This window comes from Chanos chanos, chromosome 11 (assembly GCF_902362185.1).
Source record: "Chanos chanos chromosome 11, fChaCha1.1, whole genome shotgun sequence".
NCBI lineage: Eukaryota > Metazoa > Chordata > Actinopteri > Gonorynchiformes > Chanidae > Chanos > Chanos chanos.
The window spans coordinates 1,554,021-1,572,656 of record NC_044505.1 but is presented as its reverse complement, the minus strand read 5'-3'; the positions used below and the strand labels follow the sequence as shown (position 1 = coordinate 1,572,656).

Below are 18,636 nucleotides of genomic sequence, written 5' to 3'. Positions count from 1 at the left end.
ATGGGATTTTACGCGAGAACTTTATTCGGTCTTTTGACCGTTTCGCTGCTGTTCCGATCGTTGTCTGCACAGGTGTACAACCTCAGTCTTTCTATCGAAGAGGGGCTGCCCGCGCGGACAATCATTGGAGACATTAAAGCCGCGCTACCGGAGCAAATTCACACCACTGGTTTCTTTATTTCCGAGAGCCGAGATTCGGACGTTTTCAGAGATTTAGAAATAGACGGAGGCACAGGAATCATCTCTACCGCTGTCGTTTTGGACAGAGAGAGTCGGGACAAATACGAGTTTGCTGCGGCCACGCTTACGGGGGAGGTCATTAAGATCAGGATAGTTGTGAAGGATGTGAACGATCATTCTCCTGTGTTCCCCAGGGAAACGGTACAGCTGAACGTGTCTGAACTCAGCCCGCCGGGGACACGGTTTGAACTGGAGGGTGCGCAGGACCGGGATGAGGGAGAGAATGGCATTCAGGGTTATAGGATCACAGACCAGGCCATGGGGGAACTCTTTAAAGTGGAGGTGCACAGTGGCAGAGGTGGTGAGTTCACCCTAGACCTGGTCCTGCTGGAGAGACTGGACAGAGAAGCTGAGGATTCCTACAACATAACCATCGAAGCGTTTGATGGTGGCGTGCCCCCTAAAAAGGGTCTTTTGCAGGTGCTCGTCAGTGTGTTGGATGAAAATGACAACCCGCCGGTGTTTAACGAGACGGAATATCGTGCGGTGGTGTGGGAAAACGCCCCAGCGCTGACTTCAGTCTGTCAGGTTTACGCTACCGACCTTGACCTTGGCTTCAACGCCCTGGTCACCTACGAAATAAACCGCCGTCAGAGCGACCCGAACGAGTTCTTCACCATTGACAAGACCACTGGAGTGATCCGTGTCAACAAACCCCTGGACTTTGAGAGTCAGTCGTTCTTTGAGTTGATTGTGACGGCCTGGGACAACGGCATCCAGCCTGAATCCAGCAGCACCTTTGTGGGGGTCCGAGTTCTAGACGTCAACGACAACAGCCCGGCCATTAGCGTTCTGTTCCTGAACCCTCCGGACCCGTCTGGGGCAGCACAGGTGTCAGAAGGGGCCGAGGTGGGTGAGTACGTGGCCCGGGTCTCGGTTACTGACCCTGATTTGGGGGAGGTCAACAAGGTCAATGTGTCCCTCCAAGGTGGGGAGGGGAAGTTTGCCCTCACGCCCACGGATGACTTCCTGTTTGCTCTGTGTGTGGACGGGCCTTTGGACAGAGAGGAGAAAGAACTGTACCAGCTGACAGTTGTTGCGTCTGACTTGGGTTCCCCTCCACTCAGGAGCGAAACCTTGTTACTGGTCAAAATAACGGATTTGAACGACAACGCGCCGGTTTTCGAGCAGGACAGCTACGTGGCCAGAGTTCGCGAGGACGTGCCGCAGGGAAGTGCTGTTCTTCAGGTGAGGGCCAGAGACAGGGATGAAGGTGTGAACTCCCACCTCCGCTACTCCATTTTGCCTTCAGACCAGAACCACCTGGTCGTGATGGACCCTGAAACGGGCTTCATCACCACAGCAACAAGTCTAGACCATGAGAGAGAGGCGGAGGTCTGGGCGTTGGTGGTGGCAATTGATGGAGGATCTCCACCTCTCTCCTCCACGGCGACGGTCACCATTCAGATTGAAGACATCAACGACAACAGGCCAGCTTTCACAAAACAGCTATACAACGTCTCCATCCAGGAGCACAGTGCTGTCGGGACCTGCTTCCTACAGGTAATCTTGCATTGAATGTCAGATTCTGTGATAGCAGCTTTTATGATTAGAATCTATGATGACCTACAGAATATCCCATATCCGTATCCCATATCATGAGAATATTGTTTTGCTGCTGAAGTCAAACACAATGATTTACATTTTTTTCCCATTGCTGATAAAAGAGTATGAACTTTCCTCACAGACACATACAAAGGTAAATTTGCTGAAAGGCTTGGGATATACATTCAGTTTACAGGCAGTATCTTACATGGGCATACACACACACCCGCACACACGCACGCACATGCACACACACACACACACACACCCGCGCACACACACACCCCCGCAAACACACACCAGCACACACACACACACACACAAACAGTGAGGGAAAATCTTGTGCTCATCGCAGGCCTCTGAATGGAAACAGAGCAAGGTTTTCACATCTGGTACAAAGCTACCAGTGTTTGTGTGTGTGTGTGTTTGTGTTTGTGTGTGTGTGCGTGTGTGTGTGTGTGCGTGTATGCGTGTATGCGCGTGTGTGTGTGTGTGTGTGCGTGTGTATGTGTGTGTGGTGTGTGTGTGTGTGTGTGTGTGCGTGTGTGTGCGTGTTTGTGTGTGTGTGTGTGTGTTTGTGTGTGTGGTGTGCGTGTGTGTGTGTGTGCGTGTGTTTGTGTGTGTGTGTGTGCGTGTGTTTGTGTGTGTGTGTGTGTGTGTGTGTGCGTGCGTGTGTGTGTGTGTGTGTGTGTGTGTGTGTGTGTGAGAGAGAGAGAGAGAAACCACAGAAGACACAGCTCATTGCTCGTGACTGTGAGTTTATTGGCCAATCAGAAGGCTGGCACCACCTGGCTGTCCTGGCACAGCCAGCAGCAATGACAATGGAACTGTTAGTCACAGTGGTAATATCCACTGGTTTTATATATCCACTGGTTTTATTCTCTTCTGCAAAAGAAATCAAAAATACTACCACTCTGTCACCCAATGCATGCCCTCCCCCACTATAAAAATGATACAGTATACTTTTATATAACATGCCCATACGTATACTCTTTGATTATGTTTTTAGATCACGTGACTTTTTACCACCACAGTAGTGAGAGGAGTTTGAGATGATTAGGGCACTAAAGTGAGTTATGGGTATTCCACTGCTCTGTAGGACTGTGTCTGACCGAGCACACTGACTGTGTTCCAGTCAAAGGCAGAGACAGACTGCATTCCACTCATGGCATGGCCTTGGGATCATGGTATCATGGGTTAATATGTCGTTAGGAAGAATCTCTCTCTCTCTCTCTCTCTCTCTCTCTCTCTCTCTCTCTCTCTCTCTCTCTCTCTCTCTCTGCTGGACCTGACAATAAACAGACTGAGCTGTCATGATGGTTTATGGTCAAGCTCCACGTATGAATGGCCGTTAACAATAACAGTGGGAGAAAACGATTATTCTCATAATGAATTTGGAAAAACGTTGTGCAGCAGGGACTTCCAAACACAGCGTGGTTCTTTTTACAGTTCTTTATCGGTTCTGTCTGTAGTCTTCGTGCTGTCTTACGCTGCGTTAACTCAGCGTCGTGTCGACTGGTGTCGCAGAGTTCTGAGTGAATGGGGAGTGATAGTTCGGGTTATGATTAGAGTTAGGGTCAGGGGCTATGGTTAGGGTCAGGGTCAGGGGTTAGGGTTAGGGTCAGTTGGATATATGTGATGTGTGGTTAATGACAGTGTTGGCTAACTCTGGCATGGCTGTTACAATCACAAATGAAGCATTAATATCATTTGCTCTAAACTAACAATAACCATCAATGATCTCTCCCTCACTCTACTTAATGTGTCAGTCCATGAGAGACAAATCAAGACTAAAGGTCTTTTCACTGAAGTGAAAGTGTGACCAACTATGGAGCGAAGTCTCTGTGGGAAAGAGCAGAATGTTTGTGTGTGTGTGTGTGTGTGTGTGTGTGTGTGTGTGTGTGTGGGCGTTTGGGGGTTGTGTGTGTTTGTGTCTGCGTAAGTGTTTGGGGTCTCTCTGTGTGTGTGTGTGTGTGTGTGTGTGTAAGTGTTTGGGGTCTCTGTGTGTGTGTGTGTGTGTGTGTGTGTGTGTGCGCGTGCGCGTTTTGGGGTTGTGTGTGTTTGTGTCTGTGTAAGTGTTTGGGGTCTGTGTGTGTGTGAGTGTGTGTGTGTGTGTGTGTGTATGTGTTTGGGGTCTGTGTGTGTGTGTGTGTGTGTGTGTGTGTGTGTGTGTGTGAGTGTGTATGGAAATTCCCTACTTGGACGTTGATCATCACCATAAACTGCGCAGCTCCATGACTTTTAAGTTAGTGAGGTTAGCAGAGCCATCAGGCGTAAGCGGTGCTGAGGCGTGGCCCGAGCGGTGGCAGTAAAACACTCGGGAGAGATATGGGTAGATTACCCACACGGCATGACACAGTCCGACAGCCAATAACACCACATCAAAGAGCATGGAGCCCCTGATCTGACGCCATCACACACTTTACTACACTGAATCACAGGGTCTCTCACGCCACATCACATCTGTGAATGTGAACATTTATTCAACTCTTTGTACATTCATACAAGTCATGTTTGTGCATCTTGATTAGAGAACACGATTATTAAATCTTCATCACGGATATAAGCGTGCTGATCCGCTGTGCTGTTTTTAGGCTTGTGAGACCTACAGTAGCATTGCTGGTGTGGTGGAAAGAGGAGGGAAGGACCTGGCTCTGTACCCTGCAAAGAAACTCATGTGTCGAGTTTTAATTGTAAGAGAAAGTGTTTCAATCTTTTGTATGAACAAAAAACGCCAGCAACTTTGGAAAACCAGTTTAAAGTGGGAATCTTCATTTTTCAGAGAGGAACTAGGGCAGTCTAAAGGACTGGTCAATGTTCAAGGTGAATGCAGGGGAGTGTGTGTGTGTGTGTGTGTGTGTGTGAGAGAGAGAGAGAGAGTGTGACAGAGAGAGAGAGAGAGAGAGAGAGTGTGAGAGACAGTGTTCTGTGCATAACTTGATTTGGCAAATATCTTCAAAGGGTTTTTGTAATGAGGGACAAAGTGCAAAGTTTAAGACTGAACTGACACGATTCCTTCTCAGTGTTGGTTCAGTTGTTAACTTTAATATCAGTCAGTTTGGTTAGAAAGTCAGCAGGAGGAAGAGATGATTTTGTTAGGATGTGTAATGTTAACTGGCTGATTTGCTGATGTTTAAAAAATGTTTTTTGAGATATCTGAGAATTTCTTTCTCTCTGACACATGGTCTTAGTGCTTAAAATGTGTTGGCAGCAGAAATGTATTATTCACATATGAATTTCAGAGACATTAATATAGCAAAGGAAAAAAAGGATTTTTCCCCATACACATACAGCACGGTAATGGCACCCACATAACATGTTATACTGCCTTACTTAACATCAATTCACAACTTAACATCAATGTTCCCAACACTAACCCTGACTGAACACATGCGTGAGAAGCAGTCCAGTAGCTGAAGGGTTTGTAGTTTGAATCCTCAGCACAAATATTCATTGCTGCTTTGAAGGTTTAATGATTAAGGCATCTAAACCCAGTCCTACTCCAGAACCGGGTTTACCTCTGACACAGAAAACGAGAACCGGCTCAATGAATACAGGTACGGCTGAGGCCTTTATCTCTGTGTGCAAGGTAGTAAACATAACATGACCCCTCTGAACCAGCTCTCTAATTAAGACTCGACTGACTCTCCCGTCGATGGTTGGTCGGTTTAGCGTCGGAGCCAGAGCCGGTGGCAGGACAGCTGTTTTAATGTGTCCTTCACTCATCTGTGCCATAAGCTGTGATGCAGGCCCAAAGCCCATTAAACACCTTTTTCTCCGAGCCCAAGATTAGGTTTAATTCCTGCTCAGAGCTGCAGGGTGGCACCGCTTCTCACAGCGCAGGCTCTGCATCTGCTGACGGCCGAACCCCACGGAGCGCTGCGACCTTGGCTCGGAACAGTAATCCAGCCAATGAGACGATTCCGCTGGGCGTTGCCCATTTCCATGTTTGCCGCCGTCAGTAACGCTGTTATTGGATAGAATAGAAATCTCGGATCAACACAGCGGCACCGCACGCAGGTGCCACAGGGCGCAAACCCGATTTGTTTAGGCTGATCAGAGGTCAGAGGTTGTCAGTGTTGACTGGACACTGTGGGCAGGTGTCTTCTGACACAAAACCTCAAAGCTTCAATGAACAAAAATGATCACAAAATTGAAAAATGAGGCCCTAAGTATTTTTACCAAATAGTACCAAAGGAGGCGTCTTTCAAAGTTGCCAGAAGTCTTCAAAATGTCTTCTCTGAATGAGGCCATGTAATCTTTAGAGAAATTAAAGAGAGCAATAAAATGTGTTTAAGATGTTCTGATGTCTGGTGTCTGTGCAGATACAGATGAGAATCCATCTGCTGATGTGATATTTAAACTAAAGGATCCGTCAACATTTATACTGCTGTGGTGAATAGTAACAGTTTCAAATGTGAAACATTAAACACTTCATTATCACTCTCACAAATGTCAAACACGTAGAGTAACTTGGTATTTCTTTCTGTCTCTCTCTCTCTCTCTCCCTCTCTCTCTCACACACGCTCACTCACTCTCTCTCTCTCTCTCTCTCTCTCTCTCTCTCTCACACGCTCACTCACTCTCTCTCTCTCTCTCTCTCTCACACACTCACTCTCTCTCTCTCTCTCTCTCTCTCTCTCTCTCTCTCTCTCTCTCTCTCACACGCTCACTCACTCTCTCTCTCTCTCTCTCTCACACGCTCACTCACTCTCTCTCTCACTCTCTCTCTCTCTCTCTCTCTCTCTCTCTCTCTCTCTCTCTCTCTCTCAGGTGTCTGCTGTGGATGCAGACAGTGGTGACTTTGGCACTGTGAGTTATTCTCTCGCAGACAGTTTCCGTGGCGATGACGACCACCCTCACTTTCGTGTCGACCCCGTGTCTGGGGAGATCTGTGTGTCCCAGGACATCGACCGCGAGGCTGGGCTTGTGACCTTTGATCTCTCGGTCAAAGCTGAGGATCAGGTCAGAGGTCTCTTTGAGTTATGGGCAATATTTAGATAAATAAACATATTAATCACTGTCCACAAAGACTTATCCTGCAGCCACAGACGGCGAGAATCTCAAATGGTTCTGACAGAGGGTGGACGCTTGTGGTTCCAGCTTTTCTTTGGTTCTTTGTTGTTTTTAATTATTCACATTTTATGACAGGCCTGTTGCTGAACTCATTTCTGCTGCATTTCATTTAGAGTAGATGTGTAACATTTAATTATTACAGCACACCTGCTGACAAGCCCCAAAGAGAAAAAAAAAACCAGACACATCTGCGTGTCTGAGGACACTCTGGTGAAGGAGGTATCCACAGCTGTACTCTGAAAAGCAGCGAAGACCATTGTCTTCTTTTTTTTCTCCATCAGGGAGGTCTGAGTTCCCAAACCTACATCCATATCGAGGTGGAGGACATGAACGACAATGTGCCTGAGTTTAATCCAGAGACATACATCTGCAGCATCAGTGAGCACGCTCAGTCGGGCACCGAGATCCTCAACGTCATCGCCACTGACCGGGACTCGGGGAGCTATGGACGAATCACATACGAGATTCTCCCTGGAGACTCCTCCTCACTGTTTTCTGTGGACCAATCAACAGGTACTCCGGCAAGTCCTCGGCCAATTAGGATTTCAGTCGTTTAAAACTGATTGATTCTTATGTCATCTGTAAATTTGCAACAAATTCTCTCATTCCTCCTCTTTTTCCTCCTATTTTTTTAGGGTTTTTCTAACTGCCCCAATATATAAATGGATGACCATAAATTTATATAAATTACAAATTTACCAAAGGTTCTACTAACGGCTTAATTGTCCCTTAAAGAATATCGTCTGTCTGAAACTTGTATCCAAATACAACATGCAAACGCAGAGAAGACACACTCAGTTGGTCCTCTGTAATGTTAGCATTGTGTGTGCTCAGTGTGTGTCGAGTAACTCCACTCTCATTGTCTGAACCCTGTGCGTTCAGTGTTGTGTTCAGCCAGATTATACAGCACAGAAAGACCCCTGATCACACACCAGATTACACTGTTACACTGAGATAAAGGTGTTGTGTGTTTGGCACAGGCAATCTGGTTTAATCCACTACGTTACTACAGACAAAATACTGCATCTTTTATTCATTTTGTGCATTTACAAGCAGTTCAGAATCTGAGTAAAAATTTAAAAGTAGTAAAAGGGATTCTAAACAACTGTCATTACTATTTACTGCAACTGTAAAATAAATCAACACAATCTCATTAAATCCGTGACATACATAGCCTATCGTAGAACGTATGGTACTGATGAGATCCTTCCTTTGTCCGACATGCAGGTGACTGGAAATTTCTTTAAAAAAAAAACAAACAAAAAACCCCCCCAAAAAACAAAAACCCCATAATACGCGATAGCCACTGCGATAAGCAGGTTCTTAACCAGCAGAAGATTAGAGTCACGAATTTAATCACTATTGTCACCTCCAGGCATGGCCAGCACAGATTAGTGAAGGATGACCTTAAATCCCTCACGGATACTCTAGCCAAAGAGTCCAGACTTCTAAACATTTCTGTGGAAATGTCAGAGAGTGTAACCGCCCTGTCAGAGGGCTTTCTGTCTGTATACGTCTCCATATACGTCTCATTCAGGTCCCAGCAACTTTGTAGAAACGTTGTCCGTACAGTTGTCTTTCTCCGGTTTAGGCTATTGTTCATTTACTCTGGAGCTCCGAGGCGGAGTCAGGGGCTAAAAATCAGTTTCATTTCGCTAAATATTTGGGGGTAATAGAAGTAATCAGGTGCTCTGGCTTAAAGCTCATGTCGCAATTTGTTATCATAACCATTTGAAAAAAAAAAACATTCACCGTTTTTTCTCTGTTCTGACTAAAGTCATTTTCAGAGAGAGCGAGAGTGTGAGTGTGTTTATGCTGAGTGTGTTAGGAGCGAAGGTTAGCCGTATGGACGCGTCGTCATGGCGACTGGTGCCAAGCGTCAAAGGCAGCTCTGCTAATGCTAGGCTAACGTTATAGATAAGCCATCTGGACCATGTCATTGACCGTGTTAATGAAGAGACTTCAGCCAGGCGGCTAAAGCAGTGTACTCTTCAGTCACTGAGATTTTAAAGGTGAAATTAGGTGATAATATTAACAAGCCCCCCGAGCCATCTGTCTTTGTCCAAAACCAGCGTTTTAGTCCGGCCCCGTGGCCGTTACTTCAGACTTGTCAGTGAAAATGTTTCACTGGCTAAACTAGGAGTAAAGATTTATTGGCTTAAATGTACCACAGTGCCAGAAATGCATTAGAAAATGTGTAACTGCGATGATGGCTGTTCTTAAAAGAAGAATTCTCCTCAATAACAGCATCTTCAGATGGGTTGATTTGATTTTACAAGTCATGTGTAGATTAGGGTTAGCAACGTCCTGAAATGGAAAAGAAACGCGGGGTGGAGGGAGCAACTACTGCGGACCTATATCAAATATAACGAGTTTTACACCTGCATTACCTTTCAGTAGCGCTAACTTACTCTGTCTAAAGATAGAACATAAAAATGCCCACATATTTCGTTGTGAGAAGACCTATCCATACCATACATAATCACTTCAAGGAAACTGCAATGGTTTCAACCATTTACCAGGCATGTGTCTATAGGCCCATGTATTAAGACAAACAAACACACAAACCTCCATGCTTTCTCCAGAAACGACATTTTTAACAGACGTTACATTTTCTGTGAGGTTATGCTGTGCGTATACGAACATTAAATCTCGCGCCGCTGTCAAGCATATCGTAGCATTCTCTGTTTGGTTTCTGTTTCGTTATGAGACATAACACTACAGATGGGCTGAGGGAGACCAGTAGGATTTCCCTCGATCTCATACAAATCGCCCTGTCTTAATAGTCTACTCTTACCTGCAATATTTCTCTCCCATATAGATTTGCACTGAATTGATTCTCAAAAATACGGAACAAAACGCATACCGTATCAGTGCAATACAGAACACGTTTTTTAGTTTCCAATTGGATGATTCCGTATTTTATGGGACGGCTGGCAACCCTAGTGTAGATGCAAATCTCGTTTTAATTGTCACTTCTTGATCGACAGTCAGTGTAACTAATTTAACTTTACCTGCTTGATATGAATAAGTTCCATTTTGCTTGGGAAAGGCAATTATGTCATTAAATTTGGATTAAACTTGTTCACCTCTGTGTCAGTTTTATTATAGTTTAAATCATATATAAACTGTTATAGTATATATTTATACCTTCATAATTATATTTTAGTTATGTATGTGAGTATTAGATATTGTGTTCAAATTGAAATATTTAATTTATTCCATAAATTTATGTAAATGTGCCTGTATGTGTTTGTGTGTGTTTATGTGTTTATTTCCTTTGTGTGTGTGTATGTTCATGTCTTTTCTGTGTGCATGCGTGTGTATATATTTATGTATATATCTGTGTATGTATGTATGAGTGTGTGTTTGTGTCTTTGTCCTCAGGCACTGTCTACCTGACGTCCTCCCTGACGGAGTTGGGATCCAGCAGCGTGAAACTGTCCGTGTCGGCGCGGGATGGAGGAGGTCGGTCTGTGCTCCGTCCGGCGGATGTGACCGTGAACATTCTACACAGTGCCCAGACGCCTGCTGTCTTCCACCGTGCCCACTACAGCTTCTCCGTCCCCGAGGACGCACCAGCGGGCACCTCTGTGGGCATCGTCCAGGCTGCCAACCCTGCCAGTGAGTCTCATACACATCACACACACACACACATCCATGCTGGCACGCGCACACACACACACGCACACATACACGCACACGCACACGCACACACACACACTCACACATACACGCACACACACGCACACACACACACACACACACACATACACACACGCATGCAAAGTGCAAAGCCAATAATGCCATCAGTACAGAATCATTAATGACCAGATAAATACTTCAGAGAATTAAGTCACTTCAAATTCGTCACTGTGAAATGCCACAGTAACCGGTGTCTTGAAAATGTATTCATTTATTCACATTGCGTGTATGTAACCTTTTGCATAAAATAAAAAAAAAAATGTCAGCATTGCAATGACTGCTGTACTCAGATTCTCTGATCTGACCGTTTTTTTTACAAATGGTCCACACTTACACCAAAAGTTTCACTTTATTTTCGCAGTAGTGTAGTTTTAAATACAAAACCATGTCCACGAGTGGTACAGGACAAAGAAAAGGGAAAATTAGTGCTTGTCTTAGAAGTTTTATGGACTGTGGAGTTTACCAGCTCTGGGGCTCCCTCTGCTGGTGAGAAGCTCCGGGCAGCCTCCTCACTATTGGATCTGTCAGTTGTTTAAGCCTAACCCTCAAATCTTGACCCTGACCATGACCCTAGCCCTCACCTTAGCCCTGCATGTAACTTTACAAAAACATGTAACGACAGTTACGAAGACACGTAACGGTCTGAAAACGTATAAAATAGAAACCCTATCTAAATGTAAATCTAAAACCTGACTTTTCGTGGGGTGAAGTAATATTGTTTTTCTTCCCCTTTCCTATGTAGGCTTCATTGTCACTTTCTAAATAGTAATTTTAACTTTGTAAATCCTGACACATGGAAAGTAAAATATGTTTTTAAAATGCTGCCATTTGGGTGTTTTGTTTGCATTCCACATGAAATGTAAATAACGGTCTTTCAATGATCTTTCTGTCCCCTGAACATCCTGTCATATTTGATATGATTTGGGTTGTGGTGGTGGTGAGTGTATGTCTTTTCTGTTTTAATTGGTTTATTATCTGCTCTGAGAACATTCCGGGGTTTTCCGGCTGGGTGATAAAGCTCTCTGATCGTCTCTGGCATGAGTATGACCCACCGTGACTCAGCAAAAAACAAGCACTCAGTCATCTTTGTTTTTCTCTGTTTCTTTCTTTTCCTCTCGTTTTTCCTTTCTGTTTTTCCCTGTTCTTTTTCTTTCTTTCTTTCTTTCTTTCTTTCTTTCTTTCTTTCTTTCTCTCTTTCTTTCTTTCTTTCTTTCTTTCTCTCTTTCTTTCTGTCTTTCTCTCTTTCTTTCTGTCTTTTTTCTTTCCTTTAAAGAACGTGTGTTTCGGATTTCAGTTGTTATTAACAACATGTTTTGAATGGAGATGTTGGCAGTGAAGTCAAATGTTCTGTAATTTTCCCCCAAAAACGTTGTCTTACTGAAAGCATAACTGCCTGGTTAAGTGGTTTGTCTGAGGGGATAAAAAACAGTTTTACCTTGCACACACACACACACACACACGCACGCACACACACACACACAAACACACACGCACACAAACATGCACACAAACACGCACACACGCACACACGCACACATTCACACAGTTGGCCCCACTTTAGTGGTAGACGGTCATTTGAGGTTGTCATGTTGATTAGCTGTTGATTAACATGTGGATTATCCTAGTTTTCAGGCAGAGTGGTAGAAGGGTCTGGTGGACAGAGAGGAGGGTGTGTGTGCGTGTGTGTGTGTGTGTGTGTGTGTGTGTGTGTGTGTTTTAGGGGGGTTGATGGGCTGGAATTAAGAGGTTATTCTCCTACCCCCTGAAGCCCTGAGATGCCAAACAGTGGAATCAGATGATTATCCCCCTGCAGAAAAGCTTAAATCATTAACAGGCAGCTTTTCCCAATGAGGACCAGCTGTATAACAACACTTCTGCACTGTGTCAAGGACAACACAACACAGCTGACCCCAGATCTGTGCAGTGCATATTGCTTAGCAACACAGAGCACAGTTTTTTCCCTTTATGCCATGAAACCACGTTGTCTGTTATTACCTATATCAGAATAGTTCTAGAAATAATGACTAAACCTTTAATTAGTGACCTGGTCACTGTTGCAGTTTTTGTTGTTGTCTATATTGTTTTGATGTTGTTGTTGTTGTTGTTTATTGCAGATTCAGTGGAGTCTGTTTCATACAGAATCAGCTCTGGTAACCCTCAGGGTCTGTTCTCCGTGGACACACAGTCAGGGCTGATTACTGTGAGTGCAGATCTGGACCGGGAGTCCCAGTCGTACGTCCTGCTGACGGTTCAGTCTCAAACGGGCACCGTCCCCGTCTACAGCACCACACGAGTCAACGTCAGCCTCACAGACATCAACGATAACCCCCCCGCCTTCTCCCAGTCCTCTGACCACATCAGCGTCTCCCGGAACACGCCCCCTGGCACGCTGCTCTTCATCGCGCACGCCCACGACCCTGACAACAGCACCAACGGCACCATCAGCTACACCCTGCACCCTGACAGCCAAATCTTCACCCTTCACCCACACCTGGGTACCCTCACGCTGAACGGGAGCCTGTCCCAGGACACACGTCCACGCCACGTGCTGGAGATTGTAGCATCAGATGGAGGAAGCCCTCCGCTTAGCTCCACCCTCACGTTAACGGTGCAAGTGGAGCCCTCTGGTGGTGGGGGTGGGGAAGTCTGGCGTTTGAGACGCTGCTGTACCAGGTGGAGATTGGAGAGAGCGCGCAGAGAGACACGCGCGTGATACAGGTGCGAGCACACGGAGCCAGACCACACCGTGGAGACCTTGTCGACTCAACGCCACCGGTCCTCACGTACTCTCTGGAGCCTCTGTCCACACCTCCACCCGTCCTAATCCACCCAGAGAGCGGCTGGCTCTTCCTCTCCGAGAACCTGGACTACGAGATGGTGCCCACGTATCGATTTCGGGTTCTGGCGACGGCACGGGATGACAAAAGCGCGTTGGTAGCCACGGCGACGGTGGTCGTCATGGTGCAAGACGAGAACGATAACGCGCCGGTGTTCTGCCGGGATGTTTACTTCCTCAGTATGTCGGAGGGGCCGACTCCCCAGGGACTCGTCGGCACCGTCAAAGCCACGGATAAAGATTCCCGCCAAAACGCGCAGCTGTCCTACATCTTACTCTCGGACACCAGACACTTCCGCATCAACGCCAAAACAGGTGTGAGAGAAAAAAAATCACCCAACCTTTACAGTTTTGTTACGTGTGACTGTCTCCTGTGAGCTGCAGCCCCCAGCAAACCTGTCTGCCCTGTATCAGTCATAAAACTCAAAACAGATTATATGGATGATGTAGATTATATGGTTTATATAGATTACATAGATTATAAATTTAAAACTGAACCTCTTGCCTGTCTTTGTCTGCACCCCTTCCTCTCCCCCATCTCTCTGTTTCTGTGTCTGTTTTCTTCATCACTGTCTAATCTCTCTCCCTCTCTCTCTGTGACGGGTTAGATTATTAACTCTCTCCCTCTCTCTCTGTGACGGGTTAGATTATTAACTCTCTCCCTCTCTCTCTGTGACAGGTGAGATTATTAACTGGGTGGCTGTAGATCGGGAAGATCGTCCACACCATACTCTGAGGGTGATGGTGACGGATCAGGGTCGACCGCGCCTAAACTCCACGGCCACCGTGCACATCCAGGTCACCGACATCAACGACAACACCCCCCATTTCACACACCTGCCTGCCACCAAGGAACTCAGTGTACAGGTGCACTCACACCTACACACTCAAACTCAAAACTGCACTTGCACAAACCAAACATGTGTTTCACAGTCCAACATGTTTTGGATGCGCTCACCACCCCACAGGGTTTGTTTGTGTTGTGTTTCCATAGCGACGTGTGTGTGGCTGAAATGCCTTTGTTTAGGCTTGAGCAGTTGTGTTACATTGTGTCTCCACAATACACACTTCTGTTCTACACACACACACTCACAGATGTAATGCAGATGAAATGTTTTTCATAACAAATATGCCAAGTGGATTTATTAATTTTTGAAAATGTATTAATTCTTTTTTTGCCTTATATGGAGAGAGGCTTCTTTTCACTCCTGGATGTTTTTTAATTGACAGGTTTGGCCAGGCCTCCCGACCGGCTCTGTGGTAACCAGTATGTTCGCCAAAGATCTGGATGCGGGGGAGAATGGAGCAGTTACATTCACACTCAGTGCAGGTGAGCCAATCAGGAGAGAGTAAACACGCATATTATTAACCATGTGGACCTGGCTGGTGGTTGAATGTTTTTCTTTTCTATCAAATGCAAATTGCATTTGACATTTTTCAGATGATGATTTTGGGCACTTTGAGATCGACAGACGCAGCGGAGACATCAGAACAACAGCACGATTCTCATCAAACCCTCAGAAGCACTACACCCTGACCGTGGTTGCCACTGACAACGGCCACATCCCGCTGGAGGAGAGTGCCATTGTCCACGTGCAGGTGAGCGAGCCTTGCAGGCTTGGATTGGACTGGTTGTTTATGTGGAGTGTAGCGGAGGCTGTGATTGGTCTATGTCTCCAGTCAGATTGTTTCACTTAAAAAAGTTCATTTTGTCGCAGCTTCAACACCTGGAGAGACAAACTGGCCTCCCTGAATTTCTGGGTCTCAGACACTTCACGGTGAGAGAGGATGCCAGGTTGGGAACTGTTATTGGTTCACTCAAGGTTCCAGGGGGTGATGGTTCCAGACGGTTGCGTTACTCCATCGTAGAGGGTGATGGCTCTTTACACTTTGGTGTAGACGGTGTGTCAGGTGACCTGTACGTGGCTCAGCGTCTGGACTACGAAGCCACACAGCGCTACTCACTGGTGGTGCGTGCCGAAGCCACGCCCACCGTTAACGCTACTGCCCTGGTTGCCGTGACAGTGGAGGACGTCAATGACCACGCGCCCTGGTTTCCAGGGGACCAGAGCGTGTTGATGTTCGGCCTTTCTGAAGATGTTGCCGTGGGAACAGCAGTGTATACCTTCAATGCCCGAGACGGTGACGCCAGCCTGCGCCACAGCGCCCTACGATACTCTTTGACCTCTGACCCACCCACAGGCCAGCTGCCGTTCCGCATCAACCCCCACACTGGGGTCGTCGTGACTACCGCTCCGCTGGACCGCGAGCGCTCACAGAGCTTCGCTTTCACTGTGACTGCCACTGACCAGGCGCCGTCGCCTAGCAACCAGAAACACGCCTCTGTCACAGCCCAGGTGTTCCTTCTGGATGTGAATGACAACATCCCCGCCTTCGTCTCCTTGGAAACGGCTCACGTGGTAGAGGACGCGGAGGCGGGAACTTTGGTACATCACGTGATGGCAAAAGATGGAGATGAAGGGAGCAACGGAGAGATAATGTATCGTCTGCTCTCGGGAAACGAGAGCGGACTCTTCACCATAGAGGAGAGGACAGGTCGGTACCCTGAACAGATCTGTCGGAAACACGTAAAGGACGGATTCAGCCGTTTTAGTACATTTATGACCATGTCAGTTTTAGCTCTGAGAGAAAGCTTCGTAGTCCTTGGTTTAATGCAGTCCAATGGCTGTAACATCTTAGTGTGAAGATTCTAATTAGCATCTTTATACGTGTAAACACTGTGTTTCAGGATGTGAGATCTGACTGTGCAAACATAAGACAGGAATGCAGTGAGGGAATATGAAACCTTGGTGAATGTTTACTTTAAGAATTATGAAATTACCATGACAAGTACAGTTCACTGTAGTTATGATGTGTTTTAATTCACCTCTTCCTTTCTTGTCTGACTTGGAGTATATAAATTGTGTGTCCTCTGTAAAACTGCAGAGTTTTGTCTTAAGGAATCGCTCAGTCCTTCACCCGGTGATAGTGCCTCTGCTGCTTCTCTCAGGTTTGCTGTACTTGTCCGGTTCTCTGGACTACGAGTCCCAGAACGTCCACACTCTGGTGGTGGAGGCTTCAGATAATGGTCACCCTTCCCTATCCTCCACCCAAACCCTCAGTGTGGTGGTGATGGATGTCAACGACCAGCCACCCGTGTTCCAGTTCAGCGTCTACAATGCTAGTGTCGGGGAGAACAAGGAACCTGGAGAACCTGTCATAAAACTTACAGCCGGGGACTTGGATTCAGGTACACATGGGTTCTACTGTAGTTACATGCGGGACCTACTAAACACAAAGGATCTACTGTGGTTACACTCAAGATCCTCTACATTTACACATGGGATCTACTATAGTTACACATGAGATCTGCTCTAGTTATGCTCAAGATCTACTGCATCTGCACAGGGGACTGACTGTAGCTAAACTCAGGATCTAGATCTAGTATAGTTACACACGAGATCCACTGTCGTAACACATGAGATCTACTGTAGTGACAGACAGGTCGTGCGGAAGTTAAAACTTGAGTCTGGTTGGAAATAAGAGTTAAACTTTGCAAATACAGAAAAAGAACTACAAGAAAAAGTCTATGTGTTTAACAATAGAAAAGTCAAATCAATTTTAAAACCCATGGTTTGAATTCATGGCCTTTAGAGGTCAGCACAGAGAATGTATAATGGATTTTGATAGACTAATGATGCAATGATACTGAACAGAGAGTAGGGCCGTGTTAGGGCATTCTATGGCAGTGTTTGCTTTAGTGGTAAATGCGTCCTGTGTTGTGCATACGCAGCATACATGTAAGACAAACTAACTTTGTGTCATGAAAGAATTAGAGCCTAAATGTCATAATGATGTCAAGCCACTAGATGGCAGTGTTCTTATTTACTCACAGAAATGATTATCTGTATCTGTGCACCACTGAATCCTTGTGTTCCATACATAACACAGTACTTTAAAAAGATGCTACTTTGTGCCACCATACAACAGCTGTAAAATGAATGTTGACTGGATACGTACAAATGACATTTACATGCTATTCTTCAAAAGGGACACAACTGCGAACTTCTCCTCTCAAAAACTTACAGTCAAACTTAAAGCTTCCGAGTGTCTGGTTTTGTACTGAGCGCTTGTTAAACTCTGATGGGGGCAGAGTGTATGTATATACTGTGTATATATACACACACATTCACACACATATACATAAACACCAATATATGTGTGTGTGTGTGTGTGTGTGTGTGTGTATATACATGCTCTGTATATAAAAGACTGATTTCTAAAACCTTTTAATCAAAGCGTTATATGTTAGAAATATGTACATATGTGATACTGGGCCTCATGTTTCAACATGACTGACGCTGTTTTAACAGTTGGGTCACATGACTCCTTTTCCTCCTGGTTTTGAGTCCTCCGATACTGGAGAGAGGAGGTACTGGTTTATACTGGTTTATGCGAACGTCTCTGTCCATCTTGTTCTGTAGCTCTTAGCCCTCATGCCCCCCCCCCCCCATCTCCACGGTAACATTTATTTGCTCAGAGTCGTCTCTCTCTTAGCCATACATCCGACCAGATTAGGGCCCGCTGACGGTAATCAGCGCGGTAAATCAACACCTCAGCACCATCGCCCCCACACCGCCGGGCTGCTTACTCTGAGCGTTTTGTCTCCAGTCCAAATATTGATAATTACTCTGGGCTCTATGAAAACAGCGCAGCCAGGCTATCGGGGACGTGGACGTCCGTGACTCCTGACATTCTTCTCCAAGAGAATTTGTCCAAGAACAGCAGTCAAGCCTCCTCCAGGATATTTGAAAGCCGGAGTGAGGATTCCATAACTCAAACCATCTGTGCTAATAAAAGACATTTTCTTTTTTGACCCCCCCCCCCTCCCCTCAACCACCCCAGCCCCCCACTCCAGAAAAAAAAAAAAAAAAAAAAAAGGATTCATTGGAGTGATTCATTGGAGTGTAGTGTCTGACGTGCGCTTCAATTTAGCGCTTACTGCGGTTCCCCCAAAACCTCTAATCAGGTGCCGCGTGTTTGAGGGGACACATAACATAGCAGAGCAGATAGTTTCTGGTGAGTCAGTCAAATTGAGTTAGTTTATAAATTAGGACGTTTTGGCCGTGTGGGGCTGGGACTGGTCAGTAAGTGGGTTTAAGCAGGATAGAATGTATGTCTGTTCGCCTGTATGTTTATCATATAAATGAGTATATATTACAGACGCGTCCATC

General features: G+C 45.9%; 1 protein-coding gene across 1 annotated transcript in view; it reads left to right on the top strand.

The window, feature by feature from the left end:
• Positions 1–18,636, top strand: part of dchs2 (dachsous cadherin-related 2) — a 29,945-nt gene continuing 11,309 nt past the window's right edge. The window contains 11 exon segments of the mRNA XM_030788248.1: positions 1–1,743; positions 6,559–6,750; positions 7,143–7,374; positions 10,249–10,485; positions 12,681–13,204; positions 13,207–13,717; positions 14,082–14,269; positions 14,633–14,732; positions 14,844–15,001; positions 15,121–15,958; positions 16,413–16,652. Coding sequence (XP_030644108.1) covers positions 1–1,743; positions 6,559–6,750; positions 7,143–7,374; positions 10,249–10,485; positions 12,681–13,204; positions 13,207–13,717; positions 14,082–14,269; positions 14,633–14,732; positions 14,844–15,001; positions 15,121–15,958; positions 16,413–16,652 — 4,963 coding nt within the window.